Source organism: Mirounga leonina, unplaced genomic scaffold (genome assembly GCF_011800145.1).
Source record: "Mirounga leonina isolate KUSES-001 unplaced genomic scaffold, KU_Mleo_1.0 Mir_174, whole genome shotgun sequence".
Taxonomy (NCBI): Eukaryota; Metazoa; Chordata; class Mammalia; order Carnivora; family Phocidae; genus Mirounga; species Mirounga leonina.
Window position 1 is genome coordinate 62,383,317 of NW_023270451.1, and position 25,925 is coordinate 62,409,241.

Consider the following 25,925-nt stretch of genomic DNA (forward strand, 5'->3'; position numbering starts at 1 on the left):
TTCTTCTTCTTCTTCTTCTTCTTCTTCTTCTTCTTCTTCTTCTTCTTTCTTCTTCTTCTTTGTATTCACTTTTTCATCCTTGAAAAGAATAAATAAATCCTGCCCCATGATACTACCAATTTTCCTACCAGTAACATTTCCCTTTCTTAATGTGTCGTTCTTCCAAATACATATAATTTCTCTGTAGAACTGAAATTGATCTCAAAGTCCCCATTTCAGAGTGTTTTCATTGCCGCAGTACACCATGTCTGAGTTAGCATCGTTTTCACCCCCTTTAAATAGACAGTGCCAGACCCCCGCCCTGTTCTCAGGCAGCCGTCCTCCTGCCTCGCTGTGCTCCTTGAGGTTGTCCCCTTGAACAAGCTGTTGGCTGGAACCATTCACAGAAACTTCCTAGGTCCCTTCTACTTCCCTCTCTACTTTCTCTTCCTCCACCAACCCCTTATTCAAGAGTGCATACTCTGCCATCCTTCTTTAGCTTTCTGAGACACCCCCCTCCAACCCCCTCCTCTCCCTTTCAGTGGCTCTCCACTGTTCACAGTCCCAAGATCCATCCTTAGAAACCCATCTAAGACACCAATGTCACCTTCCAATCTTTATGAAGATTCTTATTATCATCCCAAACCAACACAATCTCTGCCTTCAAGTCCCCCCTCATACTCTGCACCTCCCTTGACACCTGAGCATTCCTTTCTGTATATATAAGTCCGTGCTCATCATCTGCATCAGACAACTTGCTGAAGGCAGGAGCTCTTGTTATATTTATCTTTGTCATCTCTGTATCCCCATAAAGCTTACTAAAAGTAAATTATATTTGCACTTATTTTAATTGTATTTGATGTATCATTATGTAAATATAAATGACCTTTATGTTGAAAAGTAGTCCATGCTATAGTGAAATATTTTCTTTTTTTTATTACAGATGATCATAGTAGGGTTAAGCTTGCACAACTTGCTGAGAAAGATGGCAAACTGACTGATTACATCAATGCCAATTATGTTGATGTAAGCATGCTTCAACTGAAACATTTATGAAATTATATTAGACTATGAATTTATTATACCACTGTGCTGTACTTATCTAGTGCTTAATACATGTTATATGATAGATAATAAAAAGTACAAATCAGCAGTAGGACATCCCATGGCTAAAGGATTTCATATTGAAAAACACTCAAGTCCTTGTACTTGGTTTCTCTCCTGGGTGAGAGACGTGATTCAGGTTGAAAATGAATGTTCAAGGTAGAATGTTTATATACATTTGGATAGGTTTATAACTCTTTAAATGTGAAGGACAGGACTCCTGCTTATTTTGAATGTCCCACAGTTCCCAGCCCAATATTGTATGGATAGCACATGATCAATAAATCCTGACGGAGAGATTCCCAAGGCAGTCCTGTGGCTAAAAGGCAAACACATGATTACTAAACCAGTTATTGGCCTTATAATCTTGGCACTTCTCAGGATACCCAGCCATGTGGGACTATTAGAGATCTCCAGGGACCACAGACCACTGACTAATTGGTTTTTCACTGTGGTCAGTTGAATGTCAGTGGAGCTCAGTTCTTTTCCTGACACTGACCTTGCAGTCTAGCTGCCTTCAGGTTTAGGCCGTGTGGAACAGTTAATTCTGAGAAGTGAGCATCACATATAAAGATACAGTGAATTTGGTATAGGCAGCCACTTCATGCTTCCAGAGGAAGCAAAGTGTATGTCACATCCAACATAGGCTTTTTTCACGGGCTTTGGAGTTAGAACTGGTTTTGAATCCCAGCTCTGTCCCTGGGTGGCCAGGAAAGCTTGGAAGGCCACTTAACTCCCCTGAGCTTCTCCCCATCTCCAGATCAAGGATGATGCTTCCATTTTGCCAGGATTCGGGCAAATGTTCACAAAGCATCCTGGGTAAGAGTGGGTGCTCAGGGAAGGAGAGCTAGTAGTGATTAACACTGCTCCGTATCACCAAGGAGAGGGGATTTCCCAACTGTTGTAGACAGCTGAGCCCCAATGCCTCAAAGACATTTCAGAGCAGCACAATTAAAGACCAGCAGAGTAAATAGACTTAGATTAAATGTACTTGGACTAAGGGTGCAGGAAATAGTGTCTGTACCAAAGCAAAGAGAACTTTTTTTTTTTTTTTACAAAGATCATAGCTAAAGAATTGCTGTCTTTGCTAGTACTATCAAGTTTGTCCACCATTGCAGGATTATTTTTTATGGTTTTTCTTTTACAGAAAAAAATGCACTGACCTTAAAAACTTACATATTGAACAGTAAAAATGGCATAGAATCAGTAATGTAGGAAAAAATATTTGTCATTTGTTTTTTTAGGGCTACAACAGACCAAAAGCTTACATTGCTGCCCAAGGCCCACTGAAATCCACAGCCGAAGATTTCTGGAGAATGATATGGGAGCATAACGTAGAAGTTATCGTCATGATAACAAACCTCGTGGAGAAAGGAAGGGTATGTAGGTAATCCATTATCTCATCCCCCAACTAGTAATCAGAAGTGCTTTAAGTTGCTTTTAATGGAGTCAACATTAGGAAGCAGCAGAAGTTAAGATTAATCAGGATTCCTTTCTAGTAAGTATGACAGCTAAAAGGAAACCTAGCATTGTAGGTCAGAGTTTCACTATAAATCAAGCTATCAGGCGCCTGGGTGGCTCAGTTGTTAAGCGTCTGCCTTCGGCTCAGGTCATGATCCCAGGGTCCTGGGTTCGAGCCCCGCATCGGGCTCCCTGCTCCGCGGGAAGCCTGCTTCTCCCTCTCCCACTGCCCCTGCTTGTGTTCCTGCTCTCGCTATGTCTCTCTCTGTCAAATAAATAAATCAAGCTATCTGCTATTTATTTTTTTAAATATTTATTTATTCTTAGAGAGAAAAAGAGACAGAGTGTGCAGGGGGAGGGTCAAAGGGAGAGGGGGAGAGAGAGAGAATCCTCAAGCAGACTCCCCACTGACCGTGGACCCAGATGCAGGGCCTGATCTCAGGACCCTGCCATCATCACCTGAGCCAAAATCCAGAGTTGAACAATTAACTGACTGAGCCACCCAGGCCTCCCCAAGCTGTCTGCTATTTAAATGCATTCTTCATACAGTGAGAAAAAGTAATGAGCCCCTTTGCAATGGGGCTCATTGCAAAGCAGTCCAGAGTGAAATAGATTTTAATTCACTGGAGCTGGATTCTAGTCCTGCTTTGTAGTGACTCAGTACATCTGGCCTCCCTTTCCTCATCTGAAAGGGGAAGTTTGGACCAGATCCTTTCAAGTCTTTCAGCTCTGTAATTCTATCCCTGGTCTCCTCTAAAAACTACTCACAATCACATAGAAAGAAAGAAAATGTTTGGAAGAATGAGGGAGTTCATTCCTGCCCCGGTGTTAGACCTCTGCTGATTTCAGGGAGAACTCTTATATCGAGCCTTTGAAATATGGAAATAGCATCTTTACTTTCTCTTTTGCAGAGAAAATGTGACCAGTACTGGCCTGCTGATGGTAGTGAAGAGTACGGGAACTTCCTGGTCACTCAGAAGAGTGTTCAAATGCTTGCCTATTATACTGTGAGGAGTTTTACTTTAAGAAACACAAAGATGAAAAAGGTGAGTCCACAAATGAAGGACATCATCAATTGAGTAATACATCTGGTCTTTTTTTAAGTGAGTGGGTGATAGAACCAAAGCAGGCTGAAAAGATACAGAATTAAAGGCATTGAGAGTTCTTACGACAACCATGCCTCATTCCCAAATGCTTCTGCTAAGTCTCTGACTGTCAGCGCTGGCTTAGGAGCCAGATTGGTCTTGGTGTCATCCACATGGTGGATGTGATGCTCAAATGAAAGTTCCTGCCCCATGTGATAACTGAGTGTCCAACTAAAAATAGTGGAGATTGAAATAAGGAAGGAAAAAAAACCAATGATGTATAAAATCAGGGTTCTCCAGAGAAACATTGTGTGTGTGATTGAGATTGAGAGCGAGAGGGAGATTTTTTTTTTATTTTATTTATTTATTTTATTTGAGAGGGAGAGAGAGTGTGTGTGTGAGTGGCAGGAGCGGAAGAGGGAGAAAATCCCAAGCAGACTCTGCTGAGTGTGGAGCTGGGCTCGACTTGGGGCTCGATCCCATGACCCTCAGATCATGACCTGAGCCAAAACCAAGAGTTGGACACTCAACTGACTGAGCCACCCAGTACCCCGAGAGAGAGAGATTTTTAAGGAATTGACTTCATGCCAGAAATACAGGCAAGGTTTTTATGTTTTAATCACAAGGAGAATTCCTTCTTTTTCAAGAAACCTCAGTCTTTATTCTTAAGGGCTTCAGTTAATTGGATAAGGTTTACCCACATCACAGAGTATGATCTGCTTTACTTGAAATCTATTAATTTAAGTGTTAATCACACTAAAAAATACCTTGACAAGGACGGGCACATGGCTGGCTCAGTCAGTAGAGTACGCGACTCTTGATCTCAAGGGTTGTGAGTTTGAACCCCACGTTGGGTGTAGACATGTTTGTGTAAAGGCTTTCACATTAATTGGAAAAAATAAAAAATAAAAATAAAATCCTAATTGGGTATTAAAGAGGGCACGTATTGAATGGGGCACTGGGTGTTATACACAAACAATGAATCATGGAACACTACATCAAAAGGTAAGTAAACAATAAATAAATAAATAACAAAAAACAAAAAAACAAAAATTAAATCTTAAAAAAAAAAATCTTGACAGGAACATCTGGTATGACTGGTATTTGACCCAACTGCTAACCACCATAGCTTAGTCAAATTAACACATAAAATTCGCCACCATCATTATGTACCACCAAAGTCCAGTTAATGTTTAAGGACCTGTGTGTGTGTATGAGTGTGTTTGCATGCACGCACGTCTGTGGGTATTCCCGTGACGACTCTCTGAACTGTTGCAGGGCTCCCAGAAGGGAAGACCCAGTGGGCGTGTGGTCATACACTACCACTACACTCAATGGCCCGACATGGGAACGCCAGAGTACCCGCTGCCACTGCTCACCTTTGTGCGAAAGGCGTCCCACGCCAAGCGCCACGCCGTGGGGCCTGTTGTCGTCCATTGCAGGTGAGTCTCAGAGGCAGGTTTCTCAGCCCACAGAATGCCTGCTGATAGCAAAAAGGGAATCCAAGGAGCAAAGGTTTTGCCAAGATCAGGATGATTTCGTGAAGTGAGGGGGGCTGAGATTACATGCCCATTTTCAAAAACACTGACCACTGGAAAATGAGTATGCCGGCCTCAGAATTTGATTGCTAAACATTTCAAAGCACCAGAGATTTTTTTATGATGTTTATTATTCTATTGAACTGTTGAATTGGATTTTAACTTATTAAATGGGTGAGGCAGGAGGAACCGTGTTTTGTCATTAAACAGACATTTATTATAACATAATATCATGGGATAAAAGTGCTTGGGACATAACCCCTGTCCCTAGGAGTTAGTGGTCTCTTGTAGAGTTATTATATCAGGGTCATATGAGAGAAACCAAAGTGCACAGAGGGTGAAGAATTTGGCAAAATACTTTTAGGTTGTTTTTAAACAGTTTGGGATCAAAATTCTTTTCTCATTTTCGGAGTTCTATCTAATATATTAAGGTGTTATCAACTCATCGTTACCCAATTACTTTATTTCCAAGACTAATTTGATGAAGAGAAGTAAGGATATTTCAAAGAAAGAGAAAAAAAATGTGTAAGAGGTTTTAATCTAGTATTTTTCAGTTGAAATAAAAATAACAGTTAACATTTACCGAGCGCTGATTGTGTGCCAAGCTTTATGACCACACAAATCAAGTTGATTTCTGTGTACGGTATTTTTGTCAAAGCGGTGTCTGTGTTTCTACAGAAGTAAATGCTTTCCTTTCATATACAGCTTATCTGACACATTCTAATTATCTATCTCAGGAGTTATCCTCAGACAAAATTTGAGAGCTCGATCTTGAGTTTTTTCATCTGTTAGCCGGATGATAAGCTGAGAGAAGCAGGAAAATGCAAGAAACAGATCTCTGAAGGTCAGGGATTGTTTCTTAGCAAATGGAGGAGGACCAGGGTATTGTGAGGAGCAGGTGCTCATTTTCCACTCTAGCACTTCCTACTTGTCGAAGCATTTGAAAAGACTCCCTGCTTATGAATTCTGTCCCTCCAGTAGAGGCTTTGAGGAAGTCAATAGATAATGGCCCTTTAGAAATGACTGAAGTTATGCTTTATTCCTCACGATCTCACTGAAACGATATTTTCAGCTGAAAGCCTCATCAAATTCTTTTTCCAATTAATGTGAAAACCTTTACACAAACATGTCTACCTGGCAATACAGACCCAGGACCTTTTCTTTTCAGAGTTGGGTGAAGCTGATGCTTTCACTTTTCTCAGATTAAATGTCTAGTTGCTACGCTCTGATGTGGAATGTTTTCATTCTGTACCATATATGATGAATAATAAATACAATTATTGAAAATTTAAGAATCTCGAATGAATGAATGAATTCAAAATCTCCAACAGAAATAGGCTGTTTTACAGTTTGACCTACTGCCAAAAATTAGAAAGTAAACAATTTATTTGAAGTATTATGCTTAACAACTAAACTGTTTGGTTTGGGATTGCTAAGTTATTTATTATGTGGCTCAGTTGCTTGGGGAAGAAAATTATTTTAATTTCCAAGATAGCCAGGAGTGACCTATCTTCAAATTTATCTTATGCTTGACATTGAAATGGCTCTTTCTTTGTGTTCTCTTCAGCGCCGGGGTGGGAAGAACAGGCACGTACATTGTGCTAGACAGTATGTTGCAGCAAATTCAACAGGAAGGAACTGTCAACGTATTTGGCTTCTTAAAACACATTCGGTCACAAAGAAATTATTTGGTGCAAACTGAGGTATGAGAAAAAGGATACTTTTTGTTGTTGTTGTTTTCTCCCCTACCCCCACCACCGAGGTCACTACCTAAGGGCTGGAGATGTCACTAGAATGTTAACGTTGCATGGACCAGACTTTGTTTTACCAGGTTGATTCGTCTCATAGGGCTTCCGTATTAAAGTACTACCAACTGGGTGGCTTACAACAACAGAAACTTCCTGCCTTATGGTTCTGGAGGATAAGAGTCCAAAATCAAGGTGTTGGCAGAGCCGTGCTGCGTCTGGAACCTCTACAGGAGGATCCTCCCTTGTCTGAGTTTCTAGTAGCCCTGCATAATTCTTGGCTGTAGCAGCCTTACTTCATTCAGTCTCTGCCTCCATCTTCACAGGGTCTTCTCTGTGTGTCCAAATTCCTTTTTCTTAGAAGAACAACAGTCACCACCTCATCTTAACTAATTACATCTGCAACGACCTTATTTACAAACACCGTCACATTCTGAGGTACTGGTCAGGGGTGGTTAGGGTTTCAACATATTTTGGGGGGACACGATTCGACCCATAACACCAGGTAATTGCATTATATATTCTAGGTGAATATATATATATATATATATATATATATATATATATATTAGAATTATATATTCTAGGTGAATATAATATAGAATATATATCATATATTCTAGGTGAACCAGCTATATTATGTCTATTTTGTGACCAAATGGGGAATATCTTTGAAATGACACTGATGACAGAGAAGATTCAAAAAAAGAGTCAGTAGATTAGGCAGCACCCCTCCCTGCTAGCAAAACTTAAGGTTTTTCCTGCATATAGTGAATAAATGCATTCATTTTCATATTTTAAAAGTGAATTATGCTCAGATTATATCCCTTTTTAAGCCCATATGGTTTTACATGACACAGGACAAAGTCTGTATATCTGTATTTTTTCTCCTATTTCTAAACAAAAATGAATTTAAGTGGAAATTATGGATGGCAGCTTGAGAGCAATCAGAGACATATGGCCCATGTGGGTGAAAAGGTATCTAACCAAATAAACTTCATTCCATGGAGGAAATGACACTCTAGTCAGATTAAAACAGGGAAGAGTCACATACAGGAACTAGAAGACAACTATTAAAAACTGTACATAAAAATGCACTAAGTTATATAGGACTGACTAAAAGAAGAATTGGAATGGACAGAAGAAGAAGACCCATGAGAAATACAGAGTTAGGAAAGTCCTCATGCAAAATATGAGAGCAGGTAGCAGGTTTGGAGGCTGGGCAGAGAGCATTGCCTTGCCTCTTCCCCACCAATGTCAACACAGAAGTAGAGAGGTGAGGGACAAGAAGAGTTGCATTGTCTCCTGACTGCCTCCTTTTCTACATCTGATTTCCTGCCAGGTCTAGTAAGCAATCTTCTGTGGGTCCACCCCCGCCATTATGTAAGACTCTCTTTGTCTGTCAGTGAAAAATAGATTAAGAACTTTTGTACTTAGATATATATAAAGAAAACATGAAATAATGTTCCCTATTGTCATTGTTTCGCCAGGAACAGTATGTTTTCATTCACGATGCTCTGGTTGAGGCCATACTTAGTAAGGAGACTGAGGTGCCAGACGGCCATATTCATGCCTATGTCAACACGCTCCTCATTCCTGGACCAACAGGCAAAACGAAGCTAGAGAAACAATTCAAGGTGAGTTCTCTTAGAAGCCTCTTGGATGTTACCACACAATTGAGTGTTCCTGCAGCTTCTCATTTGAGTCGACAAGGCCATGTGCACGGGTTCAGATCACAGTTGGTACAGTGGCTTTGTATTGCTCTTTACAGTGGGCAACAAAACCACGTGGTCAACTTCAAGGAGAATCTTGATTTTGACTAGCAAGAGGAAGAGGTCTCAAGAACTCTAGGTTAATGTTTACAAATGCAAACTTGGTCCAAGAATGGAGGGCACAGAACATAACAGAAGGGATGGGCAGACCTCCAGTACAGACTGCATAAGTGCTCTTTTTTCCTTTGAAAAAACCAGACCACTTCACAATGAATGATCCGGCTCAGGCTGTTCATGCCACTCGTTGGAAAAATCTGTCTCACTTGAAGGCCCTAGACTAGAGAAGAGGCCACCCCAGAACAATAGCTCTTCAACCCCAATTTCTCCCACCCACCTTGTCACAAGGCAGTGAGCTAGAGAAGAGAGTATGTTTTGTTCAATATCATACTTTCTACAATCCTAGTTCTCTGGCTTCCAGAAATCAATCAGCAAAGAATTCAGAAAGTAGAACTTACGGGACCTTCTAGCTGTGCTAGGGGGATTTGCACAGTTGTGGTTTTCCCAAGGAATGGAGGCTGTGTTATTTGCTCTACCTTATTCCTATACTAACCTCTTACTTCCCAGGATTCCTAGAGAAACAGGGCCAATTTCTGAAGAAGGAATATCTACAAAAAATTTGAAAGACCCTGGAAAAACCCAGGAGAGTTAACAAACCTTGAGATCGCAGGGTGTTTTTTTTCATCTTCTCTCCAGGCTACAACATAAAAGATGTTAGTCACCACAGATTCCTTCTGTTTTTTTGCCTTCTCAGTCAGCGCCTTTTGTGCCTTTGGAGGAGTAAGAGAAGGATTAGGGGTGAATGCTGCGTTTTGAACCTGCCAGGAGGACAGAAATGTTCTTGTTCAACAAAGTTTGAGTGATAACAGAACACTAAAGAAAGAGAGAGTATGAAGTTTGACTTCCAGAAATAGATAATAAACGAGTATAGAACATCAACATTAGGTTGTTAGGATAGCTTTCTTCTAAATTAAAAAATATATAGGTATTACTCATTTTCAACAGAATTCTCATTTTAGCATGACTTACCCCTACAAAACTGCAAGAAAGAATTGATATGGCTTATATTAGATAACCCAGGATCAAAATGGAAATATCAACTGTGAGGCCAGAATCTTAATTAAGGGAGGGACATTTGACTCGGTTTCCTGTTAACACCTAACTAGGGAGATACAGAAGTGTGTGTGTGTGTGTGTGTGTGTGCGTGCGTGCACACTATAAGACATTAGTCATTCAAGTTTTTCTATAGATACAAGCCCTTAAAGTAAGTTACCTGTCTGTTTATTTCTGGGTATTTATCTGCAGAAAACAAAAACACTAACTCAAAAAGATATCTGCACTCTTATGTTCATTGCGGAATTATTTACAACAGCTAAGATAGGGGAGCAATCTAAGTGCCCATTGATGGATGAATAGGTAAAGAAAATGTAGTATATTATTCAGCCATAAAATAGAATGAAATCTTGCCATTTGCAACAAGATGGAAAGACCCTGAGGGCATTATGGCAAGTGAAGTAAGTCAGAAATAACTCAGTGAAATAAGTCAGACAGAGAAAGATAAACACCATATGATACCACTTACATGTGGAATTTAAAAAAAAAAAAAAAAAAAAACACAAGTTCATAGATGCAGAGAACAGATTGATGGTTGCCAGAGGCAGATGGTAGGGGTTCGGCCAAATGGGTGAAGAGGGTCAAAATGTACAAACTTCCAATTATAAAATAAAGAAGGTATAGGGATATAATGTACAGCATAGTGACTATAGTTAATAATACTGTATTGCATATTTGAAAGTTGCTAAGAGTGTAGCTCTTAAAAGTTCTCATCATTAAAAAAAAGATTTTGTAGGGGCACCTGGGTGGCTCAGCCATTAAGTGTCTGCCTTCGGCTCAGGTCGTGATCCCAGGGTCCTGGGCTCGAGTCTCACATCGGGCTCCCTGCTCCGCAGGAAAACTGCTTCTCCCTCTCCCACTCCCCCTGCTTATGTTCCCTCTCTCGCTGTGTCTCTCTCTCTGTCAAATAAATAAATAAAATATTTTAAAAAATATTTTGTAACTATATATCGTAAGGGATGTAATTAGACTTATTGTGATTATTTTGCAATGCATTATGATATACACCTGAAATTAATGTAATGTCATATATCAGTTATACCTCATTTTATTTTTCAATTTTTTAAAATTTTCTTAAATTTAAATTCAATTAATTAACATATAGTGTATTTTTAGTCTCAAATGTAGAGTACAATGATTGATCAGTTGTATATAACACCCAGTGCTCATTACACCACGTGCCTCCTTAATGCCCATCTCCCAGTTACCCCCCTGCCCTCCAGCATCCCCCAGTTTGTTTCCTGGAGTTCAGCATCTCTTATGGTTTGCCTCCCTCTCTGTTTTTGTCTTATTCTATTGTTCTGACGAAATCAGAGAGGAAGACAAACCATAAGAGATTCTTAACCATAGGAAACAAACTGAGGGTTGCTGAAGGATGGTACCTGGCTGGCTCAGTCGGTAGAGCGTGTGATTCTTGATCTTAGGGTCATGACTTTGAGCCCCACGTTGGGAACAGAGTTGACTTTAAAAAAATAAAATAAAGAGAGATTACTTAAAAAAAAAAAAAAACTAATGGAAAGAGATCCATGGCAGTGGGCACATGGGGGAGAAGAGATTATTAGAGGGAGAGGAAATCCTGAGAAGGGGCAAAGGGGAAGGATTCAAGACTAGGAGGGATTGGGGCAAAATGCTGGGACACGTAAATGGGTGTGGTAGCAGGAAGTGTATGGGCTCCAATGCTGGAGACTGAGGGAATATTCTGTGGCTTCTATTCCCTGTGTGACACAGGAGGTGAATGTGTATGTGTGTGTGCACAGGCATGGGGTATACATGTATGTTTGTACACATATTCTAAAATAAAGATGTTAAATAGCTGCTGGAGGGGAAGAGTTGATTTCAAGGAATCTATACCATACTGACCATATTCTCAGAACCTAATCCAGTAAAATTAGAAATTGACCATGAAAACTTGCCCTGAAAAAAATCCAGACATTGGACAATAAAAATGTTCTTTTAAATAATTGACCTATTAAAGAGGAAATTATAAAATCTTTAGAATTAAAGGTCAACAGAAGCATTACATAGCATAACTTGTCTGATACAATTGAAGTTGTATCTAGAAAGAAAGTTATAGCCTTAAATATATTCATTTGAGAATAAAAAAAATAAAAGCAAACGAAATAGGCACATCATGTAAAAATTAGAAGAGAAGCATGGTACACCCAAAGAGGGAGACAGAAAATTTTTAAGCAAGTTAAAGCTTTCTTAAATTAAATAGAAAGTTAAAGTAATTAAATAGAAAAGGAGATGAAACAAAACCAAATGCAGGTTCTGTCAAAGACTATAAAACAAACAAACCTGTGCCCAGATTGTGAGAAAAGGGAAGAGAGAGAGTATACAGAAATAAATATTAAGATAAAAAACAGGGATATAATTATAAATATTTTAGAAATTTTTTTTCTAACTTAAAAAGCATAGTATGAACATATTTGTGACAATACATTTGAAAACCTACATGAATGAAATTTTTTTAAGAAAAAGTAAGCAAGATACACTTATAAAGAAATGAAAAATCCAGCTAGACCAATAACCATTAAATAAATTTTATCAGTTACCAAAAATCTCACCTCCAAAATAAAATTAGAACTGAAAGAATTACCAAACTTTTAAGGGACAGAAAATTCCAAACTCTAGGATAAAATATCTAGGTAGGAAACAAACCCAACTATTTTACTGGACAAGTGTAACTTTGATACCAAAACTGTACAAAGATAGTATAAATAAAGAAATGTATAGGTTAGTTTCATTTATGAACTTAAATGCTAAAATCCTATTTAAAAATATTGGGGTGCCTGGGTGGCTCAATTGGTTAGGCGTCTGCCTTTGGCTCAGGTCATGATCCCAGGGTCCTGAGATTGGGCTCCCTGCTCAGAGGGGAGTCAGCTTCTCCCTGGTCCCTCCCCCTCCCCTGCTCATGCTCTCTCTCATGCTCTCTCTCTCTCAAAAAATAAATAAAATCTTTAAAAAATATATCAGCAACTCAAATCCAGCAGTGTGTTTTTCTTTTTAAATATTATGACCAATTAGGGTTTGTAGAGTTTGTTTCAAGAATGAAGTGATGATTTAACATTAGAAAATATGAACAAATTTAGTTATGAGAATTGTATGGCCCTCTCAAAAGATGTAGAAAAATCCGTAAACAAAATTAAGTACTATTCAGAACAAAAACTCTTAGTAAGTTAGAAATAGAAGGAAGCTTTCTTCATCTTACAGAGGATATAATATAAATGTAACACACAAAATTTAAAGTTGGAAATTTTCATAGGTTTAAGAAAAAACAAGAAATGTCAACTGCTGACACTATTAGTCAACATTCTACTGGAAATCAGGTTAAACCAAAAAAATGTATAAAAGTAGAAAAGAATTTGCAGATGATACACTTGTCTATATAGAACATCAAGAGAAACAAAAGTTCTAATATTTATTATTAGAACTCAACTCTTATTACAGTTCAACAAGTATATATGAAAATCAATAGCATTGTAACTCATTAGCTATCAATTGTTAGAAAAGATATTAGAGCAAAAACAGCCAATTCAACAACCACAGCAAACAGAAACAAAAACTCTATGGTCTCAAAAATAAACTTAACAAATGGTGCAATGAATGTGTAGGAAAAAAATTATAAAACTGAATTGAAGAGCATAGAATTAGACAAATAAATATAGATACAATTTTCCTGAATGGAAATTTGTGAAGATGTTGGTTCTCCTAAATTAAGTATCAGTGTGGTACCAATCACATTCTGCCAGGATTTGTCATAGGAAATCAAGAACTGATTTTAAAATTAACATTTAGAAAAGTAAAGAGCGAAGTCATCCAAAGCAATACTAACAATAAAAAATAAAATAGAAATGTGTTGTACAGTATATGGAAGATTTATTATGCAGATATTATCATTAACACTAAAAAACAGACAAATCAGCCAGAGGAACCATGCATATGTGGAAAGCGTTATTAGGCAGATAGGACACCACAAATCAATGAGGAAAGGACCGACTAACCAATAAAGGAAATTGGGACAATTTCCATGTGGAAACAAGTAAAATTGGATTCTTACCACACCTCAAACACTAAAATTATTCAAGATGAATTAGGTACCTAAAGGTGACAAAAAGATTTTATAACTATTATAAGAATATTAGCAATATATATTTTGAAGACATCAGGATAGAAAAGGACATAATTTGCAGAAATCTTAAAAAATTAGTTGGCCGTGAGCGTCTGTGTGATTAAAGAGAACAAAGACCTTAGCAACTTTTTAAACAGATTATAGATTTACATTCAAGATGTCAAAACCCTCTACATATTAATAAATGGTAGTGAAGTAGAAATATAAAAAGGCAATCATCAAAGAAGAAATCTAAATGGCTAATGAATGCTACAATTCACAATCTCACAGTAACTAAGGAAATGCAAGTCAAAACCATGGTCTACCACTTATCATCTATCAGACTGTCAAAAATTAAATGCTGATGACTCCTAATTCCATGTGTGGGTATTAAGAAACATACAAGAGATATTCATTGCTACAAAGTTTAGAAAAGGAAAATACTGGAAATAATCCTAACATTCGCTAGCTAGGGAATAAATAGCAAGTAGATTATTCGTGAAATGGAGTACTAAAATAATGAATGAAATCCAACCATATACATATATATGTATACACACGCATTCCATGCAATTTACCCCCAGCTGCAGAGTGAGATGTAAGTGGAAGACATAGAGAGCGCACACCTACACAGGAAGCCATGGGGAAGATCCTCCCAGGGCTGAACATCAAACTACAGACATTCTGTGCTTCTTCCAGCTCCCCTGGTGTAGAGAACATAGATGTGCCAGGGAGTTAGTTCAAGTAATTCTTGGAAAACCAGATATATGTATATTCAGTATCTTATCTTGGTTTCTTGGTCGGGTCGTGTGTGTGTGTGTGTGTGTGTGTGTGTGTTTGGGTGACTTACATAATCTATATTTTTCCTTGACTCTCTTTCTCAGCTCCTGAGTCAATCAAATATACAACAGAGTGACTATTCTACAGCCCTAAAACAATGCAACAGGGAAAAGAACAGAACTTCTTCCATCATCCCTGGTAGGTTACACTGAATCATGAAAAAAAAAAACAAAAACCCTCTTTTATAATAGAAACCTTGAAGGCAATATGACGATATTTTTACATCTTGGAATGAATTGATTCCCTCAGTATTTTTCTAATTATGCCTGATAATGTACCTGTTAAAAAGGACTCTTAAATCCTGAAGTCCATCTAAAAAATGCAAAACACATAGAAAAGCTAGCTTACAGATCAAAGACACTCAACTTGAGACATGCAGCTATGCTTTGCAATGTGGGGGTGGGCAGGAAGGGGTATAGAGCTATGAACGTGGTGGTTCATGATGAATGTTCTATGTTGCAGTGGAAAGATCAAGGGTTGGCATTTCATCTCTGAGTGGGGAAGGCCCAGACTACATCAATGCCTCCTATATCATGGTAAGTCAGAGAAATCACTGGAAAGTTGCCTACCAGCTTGTGCTACCAGAACCAAAACCAGCATGGGCTTCCTGAAGCAGTGGCTGCAGACATAGGTTAGCACCACTGGTGGGTAGAAGCCAAATCTAATGACCACAGACTGCGGCCCATTGGGGCAAAGAGAATAGCAGCATTCCTTGATGTCTTTATGTGTGCTGGGACTGGAGAACCCTCAAGCAAGACAAATCAGTAAATGCAGGAACTGAACTCACCGTTGAGGACTGATGAGAGGATAGAAAGCGTACACTCAGCCATCTAAGAGGCTCCATTTCATTTGCCCTGAACAGGCCGAGGACACAGTGGCTTCAGGAAAGCCCGTCTCCCTGAGTTTACCAGTCCAGGTCTGCAGCAGTGTTGACCCAGTGAACTGGGCTCATTTGGAGACCTGGATTTCTAAAGACATAATCCTTTCCTTCTGTGTTTAGATTTTGTATGAGAAACAGTTGGCTGTTTTATGCCCCTCGTTTCCATTTCAGGTCTATCAATCATAGAGAGCTTGGCTTCAGATGAAAAGGTTGTAATTCCCATGCCAAAACCACTTTTCATTTATCCAGCAAAGAAAATATTTAGGACTATTCATGCAGGAAACAGGGAGATATGTGGTGGTGGCATCTTATTACATGCCGAATCAAATGAGCCCATGGGGAATAGGAACAGGACCTGAGAGACCCAGAGCAGAAGAGGATAAATAAGCCATGATTTTAGTGAGCAGCAACATGGAAATCGTGACCAATCCAATGGCTGCAGGTTCCAGGTTTCTGCCTCAAAATCTGCAAAGTGCCTCCTGATTCCTCTCCAAAGGAGGAAGCCAGGGTGTCTGGACACCAAGGGTGTTCTGTTGTCAGTAGGTGTAAAATGTGGCACTTTGCATTGGGACTTGTGGAAAGTGAGAAATATAAATTCCCCTCTGGATTTCCATTCTATCTAGTGTAGGAGACGTGGTCCATGTGCCATTTTGGTAAGTCTGCTCCTAGACGTGATAGCTAGGTAGACTTGGGCACAACACTTAACTTCTTAAGCCTCAGTTTAATCATCTGAAAAAGGGGGATCACAGTTCCTGTTGCAGAGTGCTTCTGTGAGACATAAGGGACTTAGGGGGAAGAAAACGCTAGTCCTATGTCTGGTGTATGGAGAGTGCCTTGTAAACATCAGCTATAATGATCACATTATTATTTACAGACACAATCTAAAAATAAAAAGACTGCCTTGACTTAAGGTCCATTAGCTTAGACATGTATTTGGAATATTTAAAGTCATATGTTGGGGCTCTTTCTATCTTCTCTTTGGTTTCATAGGGTTACTATCAGAGTAATGAATTCATCATTACCCAGCATCCTCTTCTCCATACCATCAAGGATTTCTGGAGGATGATATGGGACCATAATGCCCAGCTGGTAGTTATGCTTCCTGATGGTCAAAACATGGTAAGCCCCTCCATCCCCGGTCACTTTTGGTACTTGGGTTATAGGAGATAACAAGTCACAACAGCCAGAAGTCCAAGCATACCAACAAATAATTTATTTTTCAACTAATAAACTAATGTCACGGGAGTTGCACCTTGTCTACTATTGGGCCTCATTTGGTTATGTCATCTCCCAGGTCTGACATTGTTGAATGACAGTTTTAAATAAAAGTAAGTTAAAATGAACTTAAATTTAAGTATTCTGTGATACTGCTTAAGAAAAACAGAATTTCAACCATGAAGTCAGTCCATATGCTTCTATTTACATTAAAAAAAAAAAAACTTGTTAGGATATTTGGAGAGTCCCTCAGTTTAAAGAGATCTATAGAAGTACAAAAAAAAAAAAAGGCCTATTTTGTTTAGGCTTTGCACATATACTTACTTGGAGATTTATTTCTTAGCTATAAAGTTAGACTGACCATTCCAGATGACACTGGAAATTGCTGAGCTCTTAAAATCACTTGAATCTTCTCTACTCAGTTATCATTTACAGAAGTAACAACTTACCATTGTTACTGATGAGCTAAGAGCAAAACAACAAAGCAGTAGTTTGGCTTCTTAAATGTAATACTTTATTCTACACATCAAACTTGTGTAAGGCTCAATATTTTAAGAGTAAGTTTTGAGATCCAAAGAAAAATTTGAGTTGAATTTTCTGTGTCAACCAGTTAACTTCATTTCACGGTCTGACTTATTAAGCATTTGATGAAAATCATTCTTCTTTGGTATTTAATCCTCCAGGCAGAAGATGAGTTTGTTTACTGGCCAAATAAAGATGAGCCTATAAACTGTGAGAGTTTTAAGGTCACTCTTATGGCTGAAGAACACAAATGTCTGTCTAATGAAGAAAAACTTATAATTCAAGATTTTATCTTAGAAGCTACACAGGTATGGACATAATTGAAATAACAAACTTTTCATCTTAAGCACAAGTTATGTTAAATATATGCTGATTTAAGGATCTTCCCTAGAAATAAAAAGAAGGAACCTAATTTCTTACAAATTAAGACTGATTACCCAAATAATCAGTTTTACCTTACTAGTCACTTTCATTTTCAAAATCCTATAGAATCATTAAACCTTAATCGCCACTAAACTACACCATTCACACACAGGAAATCAACGATTTCTCTTTTACTCCAGAGTAGTTCTGACAGAACTTAAATTGAGAATAAACTCAGTAAAATAATAATAATAATAATAATAATAATAATTTCATTAATCCTAATTCTCATGTTTTAAGGGAAATTTTTACCTTGAATTCTTCTAGGTAAAATAGGAAAAATATTATCTACCAAAATGAGCTTACCACACTACCAAGAGACAATGTGTTATAAGTGAAGAAGTGCTTTGAAAATGTGCAGTACAATGAACTAGGATTGTTTTGCTAATTCTTGGTTATCTATAAGGCAGCAATCCGAATTCCTTGTCAAGAATTATTTATAGAATTACAGTACAGTACATAATTTGTTATACAGCTACAGTAAGATGCTAACAGATACTAATAATAGGGAGTAAGGCTTGTGAGATGCAGAGTACGTCCCCAATCGGAGAAAGGTTAAATCATGTTTTAGATGATTTAAATGTTGCACTTTACTATACTCTAATTCTGAGAGTGGATAAACCATATAAAATTTAGGTTCTGCTGCTTATTTTTCAATGTAGCATTTGATTGAGGACACTTTAGGAAGCTGAGGGTCAGAGGTTTAAGGGATATAAAGTCACACAGCCTGGCTGGTCACTTACACAAGAATCAGAAGTAGACTGAATGTCCATTCCCTTTGCCAGCATTTCCCCGCCCTGTCATGTAATTCCACTCCCCCCTCAATTAATGCTCGTATTTGAAGAAGTCTGTTATTTTTAAAAACAAATGTTAACACTGAAGATGTCTTTTTGTACTAAATAGTGGCACAGAGACATCTTTGGTACATGGTTTCAGAGTTTGATTGCCATAATGAACCCACAAATAAGACTTATTTTTAGAGTGAAAAGGAGATTACATCTACACATGGGAAATGAGGCATCACAGCAGTTTCTTCCCTCCGAGAGGAGGACGGACTGCATCCGCCGCTGTTCCCTCGTGCATGTGATTGGTTTTTATTACCTTCCTGTAATTCCTGATTTCCAGTTACTCCACTCGTAATAAGCTGTCACTCACCAATATGACTCTTCTAAAAATACTAATTTTTCTTTCTTCTTACAGGATGATTATGTACTTGAAGTGAGGCATTTTCAGTGCCCCAAATGGCCAAATCCAGATAGCCCCATTAGTAAAACTTTTGAACTTATAAGTATTATCAAAGAGGAAGCTGCCAACAGGGATGGGCCTGTGATTGTCCATGATGAGTAAGTTCCTCTCTTTAAATTCTTTCATGCCTGAGCACTCTCCAGGTGGTCAGATATTTCTGTTTTCTTTGTACTAACCTCATGATTTGGACCAGTTGTGGTGACTCAGCCAGGAGAGATCATCAGCTTTTTATAAACAAGGTTAATACAGAATTCATTTTTGTTGTTGTTGTTGTTGTTGTTTTCATTTCTCTTGGAGTTCCTGTTGAAGGCGGAAGATGGGTACCTGATCACAAGAATGTGCTCTTGCATTGTATGCTGAGAACACTTCGTGTGATGAGTCAGTGTTTTGGCACTTGAATTTTTACAGGTGCTAACCAGAGAGACATTTCTAAGTTATTGATGTACTGGATAGGATTAAAATTGATATAGTTTTTATTTTACCAGGAACAGGAATCTATCCAATAGATCTTTCCAGGCTCCTGTATGAACAAATAAAAAAGCATATGCTGGAATTGTGTGTTATGTATACATTATATATGAGATATAACTTGTCAGATCTTTGTGATTTATTACCAGCCCCTTCCAGAGTATAAAAATAACAAATGTATGAACAAACATTAAACTTCTATAAAGTATCCCATTACTAATATCATGAACACTTGCTAATATTTCAAATTAAACCATAGTTCTCTACACCATAAAGAGAGACATTTCATTAAAAATTTCTGTGTTCCCACTACAAAGTTGTCAAGGCTTTGTGAGTTCCAAATGTGAATGTTTGATGCATCTGAATGGAGTCTTTGTCCCTTCCCTTTGCTTCAAGGCATGGAGGAGTGACGGCAGGAACTTTCTGTGCTCTGACAACCCTTATGCACCAACTAGAAAAAGAAAATTCCATGGATGTTTACCAGGTAGCCAAGATGATCAATTTGATGAGGCCAGGAGTCTTTGCTGACATTGTAAGTATAAGAACAGCGAACCAAACTTTCACTGTTAGAGTGCTGCTTACTTCCTAAAGGCTGCCAAAATCATTTTATCATGTATCAAAAAAAAATCACATTGACTCATAACAGATTACTACCATGTAGTATTCGAGCTGAATTACAAGTTAATCAGTCCACAATCTATGGAACTGGAATAATAAACAATACATATTTAAAGTTTATCTTCCAGAAAATTGATGGATAAAATTTTTTAAATTTCACATGTCTCTTTTTGCAATTCTGAAAAATACCCTCAGTAGAAGCACCAACTAATTCGACTTACCCCACAAAATAGTTATCTTGGGGTGGGGTTCAAGTTCTGCATAGCCTGAGAACAGTCAGAAGACAGATTTTGAAGACTTCAACGTTGGAACTGTTCACTTTTTTCTGAAGCCGAATTCAATTTTGGTACTTAACAAATGGGTAATTCCTGGGTACTTTTTTTTTTTTTATTTTTACTGAATCTTTTTTTTTCTATGTTCAATTAGCCAACTGGGTACTTTTAAAAAGAGAAACTTGTACAATCAAGAAAGAGGCACAGCATTTTGGAGAGATAAGTCTCAACTCTAAAAATAATTTGGAAGTTTTTAATATCATAGAAACAAGGGCTGGAAAGACAGTAGGGATCTTCATGCAAATGCCCCAGTGGGAGACCTGTAGGTGGATATAGTAGTTATAGACTCACCTCCAGCTCCCTGGTCTGTGGATGTGTAAGGGCCCATCTTTAAGGCTTCATTCAGTCCAGACCCGTTGTCCAGAAAGTAAGGTAACCCTTGCAAATGTGCACTTCAGAGAAGCACTTATTAAAAGTCATTCAGGCCAGTTGAGTTACATTAAGCTGCTCCTATGTGAAATTGTTTTCCAGAAATTGAACTTTCACCTGATTCATGGATGCATTGAATGATGCACCGATTCACGTGTGGGCCTAATGATTTTCCACTGTGATGTCAGTCACTGGCTCACATTCTCTGAAACTGCCTTTGTCCCCCACCCCCACCCCCCCACTACCACCCAAATTGGCACCTGTAAGAGAACTCTTTATTCTTCTGTGTCTCTACTCTGAGACCATAGCAGGGCCCATGCTCACCTTTGCTCAAAGCAGGGCATAGGACCAGTCAGGCTGGTAGGGTGTGAAGAACACTTGGTAAAAAGTGGATCTGGTAAAAAAAGATTCTGCATGAGCCCCTGAGCTGACAGTTCTGTCCTTTCTGGGACCTCTCCATAAACAGAGAAACCCAATGGATTTCATCACAGCTGGAGAAAGGAGAATGAGTAATTATTCATGAGTGGCTTATAGGTTGCCTCCTACGAAAGGATTACATGCAAGTTGATAAATCAGTAACAGTAATCTGTCACATCACCTTCTGATTCCATGACATAAACGAGTAAGAATGGAGCACTTACCATTGGCAAAAGTATGTTGGTCAATTTTCTAGGTCAATGAATGTTGGCTACTAGAAAAGCTACTTTAAATTTCATCAGAAAGAGATAGTAATATAGATTGTGTACCTCCGCAGCCTATAACAGACCCCTTAACACAATGCCCTTCTCTGACCAGTGCCAAAGCATGACTGAAAATATTACTTCTTTTTACAAGTGTCCATCTTCACTGAGCTTCTTGTTTATGACCTCACATTCTCTGTCCTCCAGGAGCAGTATCAGTTTCTCTACAAAGCGGTCCTCAGTCTTGTGAGCACGAGGCAGGAAGAGAATCCATCCACCTCTCTGGACAGTAATGGTGCAGCATTGCCCGATGGAAATATAGCCGAGAGCTTAGAGTCTTTAGTTTAGCACAGAGAGGGGTGAGGGGAATCCATACCTGAGCATTGTTTTCCTCTTTCTGAAACTAGACAGGAAAATCACTTCAGTTCTTCTGTTACCTTTTTGCTTACATTCCATCACTTGACAGTAATTTTCATGACATAGGATTCTGCTGCCAAATTTACATCATTAACAACGTGTGCCTTTCTGCAAAACTTCTTGTAATTCACTTATTGTGTTTAAACTAAAATGGTTGAATTTTACGGTATTTCTAAGAATGGAATTGTGGGGTTTTTTTGGTATTGATTTTAACAGAAAATTTCAATTTATAGCTATTAGGAATTCCCAACTACATAAAACATGTTTGTTTTTAGTGTCAAATTTTAGCTGTATTTGTAGCAATCATCGGATTTGCTAGAAATAAAACTTTTAATACAGTAGCTTGTAAATAAAACACTCTTGTTCCCTCTGATATTCAGTATTTTACAACTGCAGTATTCACCTAAAGTAGAAATAATCTGATACTTACTGTAAATACTGCTCTAGTGTCTCCATGGACCAAATTTATATTTATAATTGTAGATTTTTTATATTTTACTACTGAGTCAGTTTTCTAGTTCTGTGTAATTGTTTAGTATAATGATGTAATTCATTATCTGGTCTTACTCTACAAGTCTCCTGATATCCTTTCATGTTATCTCAGTAATTAAATCTGTTTTAGCATGTAACTCTAACTTTTATGGAAAATAGAGATACATTTGTTTTGAAAGAAGATGTTTTTATGAGAATAACACCTTACCCAACATTGTTTAAATGGTTTTTATCCAAGGCATTGCAAAAATAAATATAAATATTGCTATCGATTTGCATTTGTTTGGGGAGTCTTGTGCTGGGGCATGCGTAGCAGAAAATTGTAGAAACGGGTCCCCTGGGATGGTGGAAATGAAAAAAGGTGGATGGGATGGAGCAGCAGAGAGAGCTGTGAATCCCAATCTGTGCACTGAGGTACACAGGGAACTCACTGACACTACACAACTACTATGATTAACTTATTTGGACCTAACTACTTACCACGTACCAAAAAATGTTGGGAAACTTTGGTTTAGAACCAAGCTGGGACTTAGAATTAGGCAGATTTGCTCGTCAGGGACAAGCTAAGCTGGTTTGGAAGCCAGATGAATTGACAAAGACCAGGAGCTCTTAAATCCCAGAGTGGAAAGAAGGTAAGACACCCTAAATTAAGGGAAATTGTCAGGATCCAAGAGCTGTGTGGAGCTGAAGTGCAGGAAAACGGAATCAGCCTTGGTGACAGGCTGACTCGGAGACTGGAGGCAGTCCCCTGGCTCAGCTGGGAGTGTTTTATAGCACTGCCTGATGAGGAGGGCACTCATCCCCAAGAACGCCCAGAGCAAGAGGCCAGGAAAAGTTTCCTTTAAACTCATGGCTCTCAGAGTATGGTTCCCAGACCAGCAGTAGCGGCAAAACCTGGGAACTTGTGCGAAATACAAATCCTAGATTCCCATCCCAGACCTACCATATCAGCAACTCTGAGGTTGAAGGTCAGCAATCTAAAGCATGCTGAAGTTTGAGAACCAATGCTCTATACAACAATTCAGGGAGTCTCCAGGTTCCTTAAGCACTATCAGGAAATGTTCACCAAATCCTTCAAATAGAACCGAAATTAATTCGCTTTCCTTTTAAAGCAGTAGTCATGAAGAGAGGTGAAATAGGAAAAAGTTCAACAAATAGTAGAGTGTCACAAATCACACAATGTTGGTAAGCACCGCTTTACCAGGCACAAGAAAAACAAATGTGCAGCTTTCCCACCTTCCCTGGGAGGAAAGCCACAAAGTTAATTTTGATTTCTTGGTTACTTTTCTAATCTTATCTCCTAGTCCTCTTGTTTCATATTCTTTCCCTCATAACCCACAATATTTAATCACAAGCTGATCTGAACCAGGAGTACATGTCACCTTAATTATTTTGTCTGTTTTTCCCTTGGCCTTTGTCCCAAGAACAAACACCCTTTGGGGGGATATGGAATTTCTCTTGCCTTCATGATTATTTATCAGTGAGGTGCCTTACAGAATCTCTTCCAAAGGAAAGTAATTATGCAAGTAACATGTATGGTAAGTCAACATTTTATAGACAAATTCTAATAAATATACCAGAACTGTAAGGTCCATCATAGTTGCAGTGTGATACTCCCTGAGAATTTACGGCAGCTCCTTCTTCACATATAATTAATACAAACATTTCATACATACATATTCTACTCATTTTTCCAGCATAGTAATCTTAATTTTCTTATTTCTGATCTAAAACTCCCTAATTTGTTAGCATATAAAATGCCTTAGACCATTTCTCTAATACTCAGAACTTGGAAAATAAGATCTCTTTATAAGCAGATCTATTTTTAAATATTTTATTAGCATTGGATTCCACTTGCAAATAGCACATAGAATCAGAAGTACTAATCATTTGTTGGATTAAAGTGAACTTTTTAGGGAAAATTGGAAAATCTACATATTTGTCAAAATAAAACACATTTATTATTATTATTATTATAAACCGTGATTGAGTATCACCCACTAACTTGCTAATACAAAATATTCTGGTGCATTAGAGGTCTCCTTTTCATTAGTACAATTTTAGTGTGTTAGAGTAGGTGGTATTAAATCGTAAGGCATATAAATGACGCATATTACGCCAATTTGAAGAAATTAGACATCCTTGGCATTAAATTATAGTAAGGTTTTCTTTACAGTAATCATTTTTTAAATGAAAAACAAGATATGAAAGTGGGAGTAAGAAAGGCTGTGGGTGTGAATTGGAAACTTCTCATTGCTTACACAACAATAAGTTCTGCTCAGTCCATCCGTGGTGGCACATTCTAAGCAGGCCACAAGAAACGACACAGACTGACCTTTGAAAAACTTTTCAAATACGCTAATTTGCAATACTTTCCTCTGCAACTCTGGATGTGCCATTCAGCTTATCTCTGATTCTTATGATCTTGCTTCAGCCCTAGAGGAGTCACCTCAGTTCCAAATTAAACAGAGAGAAAGGAACAGATGCAAGACATTTCTTCCTTGCTGCTCACTTGTTTAATGAAGCCATGTACCAAAAACTACAGCATTAGGGTTCCTAATGAAGAATATTAGAAAAGTCTTTCATGGCACATTTACTTCAAGTAAGAGTTTTAATGGGCTCAAGAAGTTAAACCTACCTTCCTTGTACTTTTTAGAGTAAATGAGAACACTTCCACCTTTTGTCATTAGAGTATGTCCAGTTCTAAGCTCATGGGGATACATAAAAAGATTCAAAGAACCGGGGTGCCTGGGTGGCTCAGTCATTAAGCGTCTGCCTTCGGCTCAGGTCATGATCCCAGGGTCCTGGGATTGAGCCCCACATCGGGCTCCCTGCTCAGCGGGAAACCTGCCTCTCCCTCTCCCACTCCCTCTGCTTGTGTTCCCTCTCTCGCTGTGTCTCTCTCTGTCAAATAAATAAAATCTTAAAAAAAAAAAAAAAGATTCAAAGAACCAGTTAGAGGAAACATGAAATGGTTAGAAAATAATTAAGGCCAATGAGGAAAGATTGATAATTGGGGTCATCACTGTGTATTCGCAGAATCCACCCACATGCCACTCTCCTTCTAGGGTGCTTTCCTGTGACAGATGGCCTTTTCCAAAAATAGCTCAACAGTATCTTCCATCCCACATGACTTTTTGAAACTCATCCCATTCGGCAGTGGGGTCTGTGGTTCCTCCCCTTGAATCTGGATGGACTTGCGATTCTGGGGAAGGTGATGCTATGTGACTTCAGAGGCTAAGTCATAAAAGGCAATGCAGCTCTGCCTAGAGGTCCTGGCCCTATGCCCCAGCTGAGCTTCCAGCTGACAGCAGAACCACCTGGGCAGCTATGGGAACAAGCTGTCTCGCAATGGATCCCCCAGCTCCCAGTCAACACACCACAAGTGGGACTCTGTTGAGCAGAGAGAACTGTTGCCCCTGAGTCATGCCCAAGTCGCAAATTGATGAACAAAATGAATGACTGCTATTTTAAGCCACTACATTTTGGGGTAGTTTGTTACATGGTGATAGTAGTTAG

At 38.5% G+C, this 25,925-nt stretch overlaps 1 protein-coding gene across 1 annotated transcript in view; it reads left to right on the forward strand.

Moving 5' to 3' along the window:
* Positions 1-22,860, forward strand: part of PTPRZ1 (protein tyrosine phosphatase receptor type Z1) — a 168,117-nt gene extending 145,257 nt beyond the window's left edge. The window contains exons 18-30 of the mRNA XM_035021005.1: positions 923-1,005; positions 2,328-2,462; positions 3,456-3,590; positions 4,908-5,071; positions 6,735-6,870; positions 8,403-8,549; positions 14,790-14,883; positions 15,208-15,281; positions 16,616-16,744; positions 17,524-17,670; positions 18,986-19,128; positions 19,895-20,030; positions 21,705-22,860. Of these exons, the coding sequence (XP_034876896.1) occupies positions 923-1,005; positions 2,328-2,462; positions 3,456-3,590; positions 4,908-5,071; positions 6,735-6,870; positions 8,403-8,549; positions 14,790-14,883; positions 15,208-15,281; positions 16,616-16,744; positions 17,524-17,670; positions 18,986-19,128; positions 19,895-20,030; positions 21,705-21,845 (1,664 nt within the window). The 3' untranslated portion in view covers positions 21,846-22,860. The remainder of the gene's footprint in view (positions 1-922; positions 1,006-2,327; positions 2,463-3,455; positions 3,591-4,907; positions 5,072-6,734; positions 6,871-8,402; positions 8,550-14,789; positions 14,884-15,207; positions 15,282-16,615; positions 16,745-17,523; positions 17,671-18,985; positions 19,129-19,894; positions 20,031-21,704) is intronic.
* Positions 22,861-25,925: the final 3,065 nt, after the last annotated feature.